Below are 14,837 nucleotides of genomic sequence, written 5' to 3'. Positions count from 1 at the left end.
TACGGAACCAAATTGTCCTCCTTTTAAAATGTAGAGGAAAAGTTCAGCCATTGATTTAGAAGAAACTCTTATTTCTTGCATAATTTCCATGTGATTTGGTTGACGGGCAGCGGCTCAATCCGCTTCCGCTGCATCTGTTCAGTGAACTGCTGCTATTAAGTTTACAAATTTTTAACTACTTCCTGTTAGAGAGAGAGAAAAAAAGCCAATGACGAGCTAAACTTAAAAATCAGAACGTGACATTTTGTGACGCAGAAATACCGAAAAACTTCCTGAGATCTGGTTTGTTGTGAGATTCGGACTTTCTGCTAGAGTCAATAAAACTACTTCAAACCTCAAGCATCAACCATAAAAAAATGTTATTTTTGCGTGTTTAATTCTTTAAGCTTTTGTTCATGTTTCATCTGTCCGAGAGTTCTGCTTTTCTCAGATTGTTCTCGACTCCACCGGAGATGAACTGTTCTAATTATTCGTGTATTTCTTCTTCTTGTTTTCCATAAAATGTATAAATTCTTTTTTTTTTTAATAAAACATATTGATGCCTTATGTGTAACTTTACATTATAAAACATAAACAGCACTTAAGGTCTCTTTCATTAAAACAATAAAAAATGCCACAGACACGACATGACCTCTGTGTCATCAGTGGAGGCTAAAGCTCTGCTTCTCCGAGGAGAATCGGGAATCAATAAACGTCTTCAATCAACTGTCTCGGCCATTTTGCACCTGCATGTTACTCACAACTCTCACTGGACGGGACGTAGAAATGCAGCGCGACCGCGACAGATTCTTGACCAACATGCGAGTTCACACATTTACCGAGTCTCCCCCGACTTCTGGTTCATTCTCGGCGCACGAACACGAGGGTTACGCTCCGAACTCATCACATGTGCTTAACATGCAAGTTTATGCAAAAGGCAAATTGGCACCATGAAGTTGTTTTTAAACTCGTGCCCCATTATTTGCATTATTTCACAAAAGAGAATCAGCCACACACAGAGAGACCCGAGTACAGAGAGACCCGAGTACTTACAATGTGGGTCCTTTCAGAGTTGGCTTGGGGCGACCCCAGGGACTCTCTGTGCTCCGCCACGTACAGGACGTTGGGGTTCAGTTTGAAGGCCATGGCAAGGACGAAAGAGAGAGAGGAGGAGAGAAGAAGAAGAGGTTTTTTTGGCTGAGTGGAGGAAGAGGATGACAAGGGGGGCGTCAGGCTCCGGGACGCCGCACTCGTCCTCTCGCTGATCTCTCTATCCGGAGAGGGGGGGGGGGGGAGGCCAAACTCTGGAAAAGATGGAGGATTGAATTATTGATCAGGAGAGAAAAGATGTTATTGTTTTTCTTTTCGTTTTTGATTGGCAGCTCCCTTAACGATCACTTTCCCCAACTCTATCATTAACTTCTCCTTCTCCTCCTCCATCGCAACTCTCTCGGGTTCCTCTTTCACTTCTTCCTCTATTTGTGAGAAAATAACTTAAGAGGTTTCACAGTTCAGCAGCGTGCATGTGTGGTTTTTTTTTAAATAGCAAAACCGTGATGATGATGAAGATGAATGTGAAACATGATGCTGACAACGGAAGGATGATGATGATGCTCATTACAGGAAGACTATCCTGTCTTGCAACGCGCAATATATGTGACCAGCTCGCGCTGCTTGACGCGCGCGCTCTTGCACGCCCCTTAAGTATCATATATTGATTTTCATTCGGCAAAGTGAATGGATGTAGCGGGTGCTTGCTTGCGTGCGTGCAGCTCACTTCTCTGCCGCCCCCGTTTGACACCAAACTTGAGCACATGAATGTTAAAAAATAAGAATAAAAAAACAGACCGGAATAGAACCGCTGCATGCAAAGGGAGCTTTTTTGGGGGGGTTTAATGTCTTAAAACATGTTTTAATACCAAACGGATGGATGCACAACAGGCTGTCGTGCGCCCCCCTCCCTCTCCTCCCCCCCCCCCCCCCTTCATCATTCATTCCGTCCGTGTCGCCGTTTATTGCGAAACAAACGTCAATATTCACCGCGGCTCGTGCGCATTCGTCAAACGGACTCAGTCGGCTCAGCTGTCACAAACGCGATAACATCCACCAGCGACCCGGACGGCCACCGTCACCGCGCGCGGCCACCTCCTCTGCACAAATAACCCCCCCACCACCTCCACCACTGTGCTCTCGTGTGTCGATACAAATACAAATAATGTGCTTATTATATACCTCCGCGCGTAAATGTCGTCCTCCGACGGAGGTGAATCAGCGGCAGTGTCTCCCCGCTCCTGTTGCCCGGCCTGGGTCGCTCTTCCGGCCGGCGTTTAGGTGCTCACAGTCGGCAGCAGCAGCAGCAGCGTGCGGGTCTCTCTCTCCAGTGGTGCTCGCCTTGCAGAGAGAGTCGCGGTCGGTACGCATAGCGTCGGAGCGGATCTGAATCAGGTAGGAAGACGAGGGAGGGAGGGAGGGAGGTAGCAGGGGGCGAGGAGAGAGAGATAAATAGAGAGAGAAAGAGAGAGAGAGATTTGAACGCCGCGTTGAGTCGCCTCGAATATCGCCGCTCCGAGGTTAAACGGAGAGCAGAGAACGCGCGCATGCGTAAGAGCGCGAGAGGAGAAAACACGGCTTTAACGTTAACACAGAAACACCAATTAACGACGAGACGCCAACAGATGCACGAGGTAGAGCGAGGACAAGTTTGGAGATTACATTTATAATAAATAAAAAAATTCTGAGAGCTGAAAAATAAGTGAGAAAAGTTCAGATAAGATGTTTTTCTTAAGTTTTCAAAGTGCTTTGGGGACATCTACACCCTCCTGTCGGTGAGACTGATACCTACAAGCACAACAAGACATAATAAGTGAACACACTAAACCACACTGTCTTAATAAATCATAATAAATCAATAAAAAAATCTCGAAATAATGTGTCTGTTTGAATAAAGATAACAGAAGAATAACAAAAAAACAATAGAATAAAATATAAACATATGAACAATAGAATAACAGTTATTAATTAAGTGTAAAATAAGAAATACTGACACCTGTGCAAAATATAATTGCAATAAGAGTAAGGTTATTAAAAAAAGTAAACATTCATTGATATTGAACAGAAGTAGAAAATATTGCACATAGTATAATAGAAAATAATATTGCACATAAAATTGAAATGTAATTTGGCACGGTGTTGAAATAAATAAATACATCTAAATAAATAGATTAAGATCAAAGGTTTGCTATATATATATATATATTCAAATCTGGTGTCTTGTTATAGTTTTATATTTTGCATGTGAGGGATACAAACAGCACAGGAAGCTCTGCTGCAGACTCAAACTCCAGTGACACAGCATTGCTCTTGCAGGCAGTAACAGCTGGATTTCAAACATCTGTTCAGACACGCTCTCACAGACGGGCTGTCACCATATCAGATTTTTGATGCTGATATTTCCTAGAAACTTATCTCGCACATCTCTGCTCAACACAAGACTTAAACTGGTGCTTTTGTGTGATTATTTTTGGAGAAACTCAGTTTTACACGTCTGTCAATTAAACAAACAAATCGTCTAATAATTGATTTAGTCAAGTTGTTTTTGTGTGTTTTGTCTACTTTTTTGGCAAATAAATTACACTCAAAATACTGTAACAAAACTGTGTAAATAAAATGATTTGAGAGCCACTGGATTATTTACATGACATGATTATCATATCTCAATATTTCATTTTTAATCCCGACACTTAAACGAGAGAGAGATAGAGAGAGAGAGAGACAGAGAGAGATAGAAAGACACAGAGAGAGAGAGAAAGAGAAAGAGAGAGAGCGTGCATGAGAAAGGGAGAGAGACATCCACATTGATAGGAAAGAGAGAGAGTGTGAGAGAGACACACACACACACTGGCACCGCTCAGTACAATAGTAATTTGTTTACAGTTGATTAAATATTCATGCTGAATTAGCTGCCAGCAGTCACTTCATTGTGTGTTTATGTGTGTGTCGGGTCGTAACACACACACACACACACACACACACACACACACACACACACACACACACACCTACCTGCTGGATTCCCTCCACTGACCAGGTGACAGTTACTGTATTCGTCTCTCTTTTTTTTTTCCTCCCCAGTGGTTGCCCTTGACAACAGTGGGAAGGAAGGGTTAAAAGGATGGAGAGCAGAGGGAGCGAGGAGGCTGACCGAGGAGGGAGTCTGCATCCAGGCAGAACACACTTACAACTGCAAATTAAGGTTATTTTTTGTTATTAATGTGATCATTTTTCTTAATAAATCTTGTTTTGTTCACAAACCCAAATATATATTCTATTTACAATGATATAAAAGAAAAGGAGCAGGAATAATAGAATATTTGGCTTTATTTTGCATGAAAAATACCTTTTATATACTCTTTTATGGTGCGTTTTATTATGTTACTTTTCTATCAATGGTTTTCTAGATGGAGAGTTGATTTTTGCACCTCAGCAAGAGGTGTTTTTCTTTTAATTTCTTTTTGCCCTGAATGAAATCCCAGTATTCCTCAAATCTGCAAAAGGGAGGAAAGATAACAGAAGCTAGAAGCTGAACACTCCTCCTCCTCCTCCTCCTCCTCCTCCTCCTCCTCCTCCTCCTCCTCCTCCTCCTCCTCCTCCTCCTCCTCCTCCTCCTCCTCCTCCTCCTCCTCCTCCTCCTCCTCCTCCTCCTCCTCCTCCAGGGAGCCGCTCACAGGTTGTCAGATATCCTCTCATCCTCATCTGGGAGCTGCAATCAGAGCCGAGCAATAAAAGAAATGGATAACAAAGAGATAATTAATGGCTCCGTGTTACGTATCAAACCGAGAGCAGCTCTCTGCACCGTCGTTATCAACATGCAAATACAAACATGCTGTCGTGCGTCCTGTGCTAATCTCTCACCATAGTTAGCTCTTTAATAATGTGCTTGCAGAAATAGCTTCTTTGTTTTTAATTCATACACGTCTTCCTGCTGCTTTTCTTTCAAGGAAAAATACACATTCTGTAGTTCTTTAAATTAAACGATTTTAGTCATTCAGCTAGTTTTCTACTAGACTCGTTGGTGGCCCGCTAGTCACGCGGCTCGTTGGTCACGCGACTCGTTGGTGGCCCGCTAGTCACGCGACTCGTTGGCGGCTCGCTAGTCACGCGACTCGTTGGCGGCTCGCTAGTCACGCGACTCGTTGGCGGCTCGCTAGTCACGCGACTCGTTCGTCACTCGCTAGTCACGTGACACGTTTGTTGCTAGCTAATCACGCGAATGGTTTGTTGCTCGTTTGTCACGTGACTCGTTAAGTCAGTCAAGTTAACATCAACCACGCCCTTTGTTTCTAAACCTAAGTGGTTTCGGTTTCTTAATTTCCTGTGAAAACTGAAGTTTATTTTGAGAGGACACTGACCGCAACGAGTGGAAACTGACACGTCCAAAACAGAAGCTAGAGGGAACACTAGAGTGTCATACTTTGAAGAGATTGGAGTGAGAACGTGTTGATGTAGTCAATATGAAGCTAACGCTATCAGCTAGCTATTTTAGCTTGGCACAAAAAAAAAATAAAGAAAATACCTCACCACCCACCAGGCTCCAACAAAAGACACACCCACTTTCCTTTCTGATAATAAAACACGACCAACAATACATTTAAAAACACTACAATAAGATTTAACTAAATGTGACTTCAGCTGGACTCTTAATTGTTTTGGGAGTGACCTCCTCATTAACCGCGAGACACTGGAGGTTTGCAGACTTGGCGAAAGCGCCGATTGAGCTTCTTAAAAGGTTGTAAAAGGTCGCTAATGGGTCAGGGGAACATTATTTCAGTTGATCTGGAATCGACCCCGGAGGGAGGGGCTTATTGATCGGCTAATTAGAGGAGCTGAGAAGATAAGTGAAAAGATGAATGGTGTTATTCCACAAAGTCACTGATCTGGAATCAAGCTTGTCCCCCTCAGTCCTGTGTCTTTAACTCTCAGCAGTGCCTTCATATATATATATATGTCTCCTGCTCTGTCAACGTATGCACCATGTGCTGCTATGCTGCCACCTAGTGATTTATTCGCCCATTAAAAAGGATTACGTAGCAAATGAAGCTGGAGAGTGCAGAGGGAATTTAGAAGAGGAGAAATGGAAAGGGAGACCGGTCACAGGTGGTGAAGTCAAACGATAATCCATTTTAAGAGCATCAATTATTAAGTGTATGTCTGCGATTTCCCCTTTGATCAACGAGAGCGTTTAATCACTGGGAAGGCTAATGAGGCGTGGGACGGGGGAGGGGGGGAGGAAACAAAAGAGCCGTCGATGGGGAGAGATGGTTCAGAGAGGGGAGACAAAGGGCCTCCTAGAGAGAAAAGAGTGAGAGATTAAGATTTGGTCTTTGATCTTTTGGTTTTATTGATTTTTTTTATCATTGAAAAAACAGTTTGACAATTTGGGAAATACCCTTTTTTTAATTGTTTATTTTCTCTCAAAGTTCGATGAGAATGCTAAACATGTAGCCAGTTAGCTTAGCATAAAGACTGGAAATGGGGGGAAACAGCTAGCCTGGCTCTGTCAAAAGCCGAGCTTGAGTCTCAGTATTCAAACGTGATTCTTCACTTTGGGAACACCAGCTGACGAAACAATCGCATCTCAAGGTCCATTTAGTGGCTGATCTGGAGCTTTTGATCATATGGCATGAGCTTCCTCGGCTCGTCTCCGGTATCATGGAAGTGTAAAAGCTTGAATTAAAAAAAAAAATGTTTTTCCCGGAACATGTCAAGGATTTAAAACATGAGAATTTAAACGTGTTTTCTATGACGACTCAGAAAATATACATCTGCTGAGGAAGACCGATCGAAAGCTCCAGAACAGCTGCTTACTGGACCTTGAGGTGAGATTATCTTATCAGTTTATGAATGTTGTTATTAAAGGGTAAATAATTATGTTAGACAAAGTCCTTACTGTGGAAAAATGAGCAGAAAGAAGACAAAAAGGAGACAAAACAATAAACGATCAAATAAACTATGAAAGAAGGACCGAAGACAAAGGCAGTAAAATGGATTTACAGCATAGAAAGAGGTAAAAAAGGTGATTCCCTCCACCTGTATTGAAGCTCTAAATACCGCTGTGGAGCACAGATCAGGAACATTTGAGTCATCTGCCATTTGAAGTCGGGTAACGCAGCAGTCGTGCTTTGAACGACCTCAAGAGACCGAATATTAAAAGGGGAACGATTCGGAGGTCAAAAGCAAGCGAGAGACGGACACAACGCAGGAAACGGAAAAGACAAAGAGACCATTGTGTGTGTGTGTGTGTGTGTGTGTGTGTGTCCGATTGGCCCCGACTCTTCACCATATTGGTTTCCATGAGAACACAAGGACCAAGTGAGGAGAACAGGTGGTAACCTCAAAGAGACACAGCAACACATCCTGTTAGCCTCTACAACCAGGCGGTGCTCACACAGCGCAAACACAGAGCTGCTAATGAAGCCACATGCTGTTCTCTCACACACACACACACACACACACACACACACACACACACACACACACACACACACACACACACACACACACACACACACACACACACACACACACACACACACACACACACACACACACACACACACACACACACACACCATCATTGTGTCTGTCACTGCGACGCTAACACACTGGACTGTATGAGAAGGAGAAGTGTAGAAGTCGAAACCGGGATTTTGGAGGTACTTTTCCTGTAAAATAATGACGTCATAATCTCGTACATTTGTGAGTTTTTTTCTCGTAAATTTACGACTTTAATCTCGGGAAGTCTGACTTTCTTTCTCATATAAACTGTTCAATGAGGATACGTTGAGTACTGTTTCTTTAAATGAACACAACTGGAGAAAAAACAGGGATCTGAGTTAAATTAGATACATTTCTTCAAGTTAGCATTCAACCAAATCGCCGACCAAAGTGTTGGCAGTCCAGCTGCATTGTGGGTAATGTTGTTTTTAAACCGTCCATCGTGAGTCAGACATTATGGAAGTGAGACGCTAAACTGGTGGAGTACTTTCAACTCGAGATTGGACAATTATTAACAAATCATTAACATTCTGAAAACCTTGAACATCGAAGTCGCCCAAACTACGATTTTAAAGATGTGTTTTAAATTTGTTTACACAGAAAACTCCACAAAGAAACCAATAGTGAGAGCTCTGAAACAGGAGTGAGATATAGAAGTACTTGAGCACAGAGGTTTTAACCTCAAAGCTCCTCCAGTGGGGAATGAATTAACCGAGTGATTCATTAAATGGTTTTAGACACAGTCTGAGCAGCAGTGTGCCACAGTTAGTGGCATCAATAGTAAAAATGGTTTAAATGTCTGAATGAAACATTAAGAAACCCAAAGCTTTGCAAACTGTCAGAGTCCAACCGCCAAACAATAAAATGTGTCAGCGGTTAAACAACAAAAAACCACCGAAGAAGAAAGCAAACTCATGCAAGTTACTTTACAAAATGCAGGATGGAAAACAGAGTTTAAAAAGCAACAAAAGTTGCTTCAGTGGTTCAAAACACCGCTGTTCGAGTGCTGAATATCACCAGCTAAAATTCTCCAGCTGTCAGAATGAGACTGACTCTGATTTGAACTAACGTGACACTCTTCCCTCTCTGTCCTCCCTCCAGGGAACTCAGTCAGCTAATGGAGACTGAACAGCGTCCCTGAAGCTGTTGGGGCTGATGTATCATGTGCAAGGGCACTCGAGTGAATCTCTGAGGACGCACGGGCCGACATTAAGGACACTCTCATCCATCGACCGCCCACTTCAGTGCCCACGGTAGGACGCGAGTCCTCGGTCAATACACAGTACGAACCACCGTCTCTCATTTTGCCCAGAACCGAATTCAAACCATAGCAGTTGCAGATCAGAAAATCTTATTTTAAAAGACCGTAACAAATGACGTTGTTGTCTCGACGGAGGAAACGGAGCTGAAAAAGTATGTGGACACTGAAACGGGTATAATATGCAGCATTTTCCTTAAAAAACACACGACTCGTACAAAAAGAATCCCTCTCGATCATCACATATGATCCTCTAGAAGTGTGTCGACAGAGAATCTGCCCTCTGCCTGTATATTCTCTTTCTTTCCTTATTATTATTTTTACAAGTCTCTCTCATAAAATACAAACCACACCCACAAAAACATTAATGCAAATTAAAAGCCAAACCTATGACGGAATACCATTAAAGTGCTCAGCTCTGTGGGGATGATTGCCTTTTTCGCTGAGGTTGTTTGGAACGAAACTCTTCAGTGTTACACGACTTTTCGAAGCGGCTCAGGTGTACCGTACGGTTGATGCATCTGTGTTACGTAACCATGGACAGCAGCGTACACACACACACACCCACACACACACACACACACACACACACACACGCCAATTAGCGGGGGGAGAAAGTCAGTAAAAAAAAAAAAAAAGTATACGGCGTCCACTGCAGGAACAGCTGGCCTTGTTACGCAAGCAATGTTTTGTTTTGTAAGTGTTGTAGGTGTGTGTGTGTGTGTAGGTGTGTGTAGGCATGTGTGACCAGCAAAGCTGCTTGAGATCACACCTTCCTACACACACACTCTCAAGGGCAGACGGTTATATAGGGAGAGACGCAGGAAAGATACAGCTGTTAACTGTGTGCATTGATTTCATTTGTTTTTTTTTTCATATGGGCTATATTGTTGGCTGAGAAAATGTTAAAGTGCCGGCTCATTTTAAGATTCCCCGGTGCGCTAAAAGCCACATTATGAACGTAAACACCAGGTAATAGAATGGGCAGTAATCTTACTGATGCTAGAATCTTAACTCCGGTTCCATTTGGTGGCTTTCTTATTATTAAAATGTGTTTGTTGGTGCGGTCTATGCGGGACAATGTTTTAAAATGATGATGTTCATAAGTTGTCTCCTGTGACGGTCCTCTGCTGCATACAGTGTGTGATACTGTAATACGGCCTTTAGAGATCAATGCCTTTAGAAATAGCAACTGCTGCCTGTTTACATGTCGGGATAATTGATTTACAGCAAAGAGTAGATCGATTGATTGAAGAGAAATAGCTCTGGTCAATAGGCGGGGGGGGGGCAGATGCACATCTACTCAATAACATGACTAATGGACTGGAATATATCTAATTTAATCAAACAAAACACATTGTTTCTTAAAGAACTAACAGATGGTTATTCTTTCTGTAAATACTTTAGAAATGATTAAATAGAAACTGAGTGTTTCCTTATTTTAAAGGTTTTAAATACAGATAGACTGAACAACAATAGGGCCACATGGAGGTTTTTCTTTGGTGTAAATCTGAACACCAGACTATTACTGTTTCATTAATGTATTCTATACTTTCATGTAATTACATTTTAAGAAAGAGCGTGGCCCCATGTTGTGCTGCTGTGAGTACGAGCTGTCGCCGACCTACAGATCCCAAGTAATGTGAAGCTCTGATTTGGTGGAATACAGAGACGCGCACACACACACACACACACACACACACACACACAGCGACACACACACACAGCGACACACACACACACACACCCAGCGACACACACATAGCGACACACACACTGCCCTCTTCAATCAGAGTCAAAGCTGTTCATTCTATGAATAAGAAGAGTGCTATTTTTATATGGCACCCGTGTGGCTCTCAAGTCACCCATGTTAACAGTGATATGGACTGACGTGTGTGTGTGTGTGTGTGTGTGTGTGTGTGTGTGTGTGTGTGTGTGTGTCAGACAGCAGTGGTGTGGCACAGACAGTGGGGTCCTAACCCACAGCTGCTCACAATGCCAACAGCCTGTCTGATTGTATCACTGTTTCACTCTCACACACAATGTTAGGGAGAGATGGATGGCTAAAATGTGCTTGGACAGACTTAATCTTAATTCAGCATATTTTAGAACACACACCTCTCTAATTTGTTTATATTTGTGCAGTAAAAACAGTAAAAACGGCCTCTTTGCACCCTCTCTGTTTTCTGTTCTTATGAAGCTGAGCATTCAGTCACTGCCTGCTGTCTGTAAGCGGTGAGTTTATTTACAGGTGCTATATATTGTCTTTATTGTATCTTCAGAGAGGGATTATTGTGCGATGCCTCTCTCGTTCCTTAATTTATACCTCTTCACGTCTCTGTCCATTTTTATCGGTTTATTCCCTCTCTGTCCTATAGAGCAATATCGTTCTCAATAACTCTCAGCCTTCCTTTTCCTCCCTGTGTCAGCGTCACACACACACACACACACACACACACACACACACACACACACACACACACACACACACACACACACAGACACACAGTAGGGTTTCCTTGCTGCATCTCGCCCGATGACAAAACACCGCTGCAGCTCTCTGCAGGAAACTCCTTCAGACACATCACTCACAACAGGGGCCACCCACACTCATACATACACACACACACACACACACACACACACACACACACACAATCTTGCTATATGTCTCAACAGGAACTGTCTGGAATAGTAGAACCTCCAGGCACGACGACATGAATGTGTGTGTGTGTGTGTACACAGGCAGTATGTCACTAGGCTTTGCCGTGAGTCTCTTTATTTTCTGCTCACTGACCTCTTTCTGACTTCACACTCTTAAATCCCTCCACAAAATAAAGCTGTGTACAGATTAAAGGCAAAGTTGTGTGTGTGTGTGTGTGTGTGTGTGTGTGTGTGTGTGTGTGTCTGTGTATTAATGCTTACGGCCCTCTAGTGCTGATTGGTCCTCTGTGGTGTGGTTTCCCTCGAGGAGATTGACAGGACGTCCATCAGTGAGATGGATGCTCAGCTCCTGCTGGATTCACTCAGTCAGTTCATTTATTTTCTTGCACTACACGACAACATAACCTTTACTGATAGTTCACGTAGTATTTTGTGAAAAATGAATCTTAAGCCAATGTCATGTGTGGCCTCCTCCTTCCTTTTTCTTTTTTTGTTGTCCTTCCCTTGAGCTGCGCGCTGACATTCTGCATTAACGAATGGCAGAGCCGCTCTAAGCCGACAGCACACGAGTTCCTCCTCAAGGCTCTGTGAGGTTTGTGGCGATCTGTCTTTGGAGTGTGTGCGTTTAAAAATCTGTCCGATTTCAGGAGGAACTCATTCTGCACAGTGTACTGTAGGCCATCTCGCAAACAAAGCAGGCTTGTAGAAAACACTGGTGTTATCAGAAAAGTGGATATGAGGACAGTGCACAAAGATTCCTCCTTGTGGGTAACAGATTAATCAATAGTTGGAGACCTATAACTGATTAGATATATAAAGACCAAGATGGTGACGGACAAAAACCAAGATGACAACGGCCAAAAACCAAGATGGCGACGGCCAAAATGCAGAACTCCAGTCAACAAACATCACAGTGACTATGTCCACTTTTTACATACAGTCTGATTCCTCACCACTAAACCTCTGAATGATGATGTGATGAATAAACATGTTTATCTTTAATAATAATATAAAAATTCTAAACATAGTGCCACAATTGTTGCAAGCTTATATTAATCCTTAAAAAATGTCAAATGAAAAGCAGAAGGTTTGCTTTGTCCTCACCATGTGAGCAAACAACGGAGGCAGAGAAAGCCCTGGATTGACGGACTGATGGGTTTCCCTGCCAGACAGACGGAGTGATGGAGGACAGTCCCGGGTCCAGAGGTGAGAGGCACATCTGGTGACAGAGTGGCCCAGACAAGAGCTACTACAGCTGGCCAGCATCTGGCCCCCCTGGGCTCCATCCAGAGGACCTCAACCAGAAACTGGAGGGAAATCACTGAAACTCCCGGGTCTGAGTCCAACTGCTGTGACTAAGGGACGGATGGATTTAGTTGGTAGAAAGAAAGCAAAAAGCCAGGATCGCAGCCGGCGATGTTACACTTTGACGACAGATGGACATAAGGAGCGAGGAAGAGGAGGAACAAACGCATGACTGCACCTTTTGAGCACCACAAGCTGAGAGCCATACGGTGCCATTATACTGGAGAGAGGGCAGACATCTCTACGGCTGGTATCTACAAAACTACTCACACCAAAACAATCTAGATTGATAAAAACACTACAGGTAAGAGGAAAAATATGTATTTCAGATTTTGGGGTGAACTGTCCCTTTAAGGCTGAGGTAAAATGGACTGTGTAATGAAGTCAGGGAGCGATACAATACATAGGTTCTGTGTCATAAAGGTTTGGTAAAAGCTAGAAGACACACACCAAAAGTGATTCACAATTTCAGTTGAAGCTCTTCCAAATAGTTTTGCATTTTTTTTGGTTAATTGATGCTTTAATAGATTCACCAAAAACGAGGAGTAATTGTTTTTGTAGGGTATCCTACGAGGACATGTTGAACAGAACGTAACAGCAGCATCAGGTACACAACAATATCTATCTTAAGTTTGCTAGCGTTAGCCACCACAAGCTAATGGTCACACCAGAGCATACCAAATAGGGCTTTAACAGCAAAAGCTCTGAGTTTATTGAAATGAGCAAAGATGCATTCATCATTAAAGAGATCAATATTGTAATTAAATTGCTTCTTCTATTTTTCCTCTTAACCTCCATCAGTTTATCAAGACACACTTTGGCTCTCTCTCTGAATCATTGTCACGGCGTCGATACTGCCGTCGTTATCATTACTCAGCCCGCGGTTTATAGAGCACTCTCCTGCAACAACACACCGTGGTGGGATAATGATATGTATATGCACACACATTCATGCAGGTGGACTCTTAGTCAGGTACATACCGACTCGATAAGACGAGGGTCACGCGACCAAATGAGTTTACTGAGAGGAGATTAAAATGAGACTGTTGATCGCTTTGCTCGTTGCAGGAGCACGGCTGTACGAAGCTTATATTTATGGCTATCTCCTCAGCCGTTGTTTCCACAGAATATAGTGGTATTTTCTCCAATGTGATTCAGCGTTAACTTACTGAGTTAATACAGTTAATTAATGTGTTAAAGCCACTTTATTTAAATGTGAAAATGTGCTACTTTGGCATCCCCAGTGCTCAAAAAGACACTGTGGTGAAGAAGCAACTATAGTACACCCACATTACTACTACTACTACTACTACTACGAGGACTACTACTACTACGAGGACTACTACTACTAACCCTCTGCAAACCGCTGTGAAGACGCATGTACGCATTCATTCACACAAAGAATATTTAGTGTCAGAAACAGCGAGGTGTCACACACACATTTTATCACACACACTTCCAATCTCATGTACACGGATGTGTTTCTCTAACATACACATATTATTGTAGTCTCTATGGAAATTCACAAAAGCGGCCATCACTACCATTGAATCCACATTTAAAGCATTCAGTCATATTTTCCTCACAACTTTCTCTCCCACATCCCGATGCCCCCGAGGGGAACGTTAGCTAGCTAACGAAGTCGAAACAGTTGTTTTTTGAAGTGATGCGTTGTTTGAATATAGTTTTTTATTCATGTGAATTATTAAGCACATTTAGAAATAAAAATAACTTGGAAGTTAACAGAAACTACTATTTAACAGTACCTCTGCAGACCACCAGATGGCGCTTTGAGGCCCACCAGAGGGCCCCCAGCCAGGGGTTGAGAATAGCTGTTTTAGAGCACTCATTATCACAGCAGTACACACTTATTTCAAGCTTCGCTCTGACAGTGAGGGACATTTTACATTTCCGTCAGCGCCTCTGAAGTCCCTCAATTTGCTCTCTGTCGGCCTCCCTCTCGACCTTTCACCGAGACCTTTAATCAAAGCAGAGTTATACGGCTCCCCGGAGCCGCCGCTAACCAGCGAATCACACGTCCCGACGCCGCTGCAGGGATTTGGTGGGTCTAAAAAGT

The 14,837-nt window shown here is 43.0% G+C and overlaps 1 protein-coding gene across 1 annotated transcript in view; it reads right to left on the bottom strand.

Moving 5' to 3' along the window:
* Positions 1 to 3,009, bottom strand: part of LOC142950766 (diacylglycerol kinase delta) — a 49,921-nt gene extending 46,912 nt beyond the window's left edge. Inside the window, exons 1-2 of the mRNA XM_076092374.1 lie at positions 2,212 to 3,009; positions 1,033 to 1,283 (exon numbers count right to left, since the gene is read on the bottom strand). Of these exons, the coding sequence (XP_075948489.1) occupies positions 1,033 to 1,125 (93 nt within the window). The 5' untranslated portion in view covers positions 1,126 to 1,283; positions 2,212 to 3,009. The remainder of the gene's footprint in view (positions 1 to 1,032; positions 1,284 to 2,211) is intronic.
* Positions 3,010 to 14,837: the final 11,828 nt, after the last annotated feature.

Source organism: Anarhichas minor, unplaced genomic scaffold (genome assembly GCF_050575085.1).
Source record: "Anarhichas minor isolate MPS153535 unplaced genomic scaffold, ASM5057508v1 ptg000016l, whole genome shotgun sequence".
Taxonomy (NCBI): Eukaryota; Metazoa; Chordata; class Actinopteri; order Perciformes; family Anarhichadidae; genus Anarhichas; species Anarhichas minor.
The sequence above is the reverse complement of the archived record's forward strand: the minus strand, read 5'-3'. Positions and strand labels throughout refer to the sequence as shown.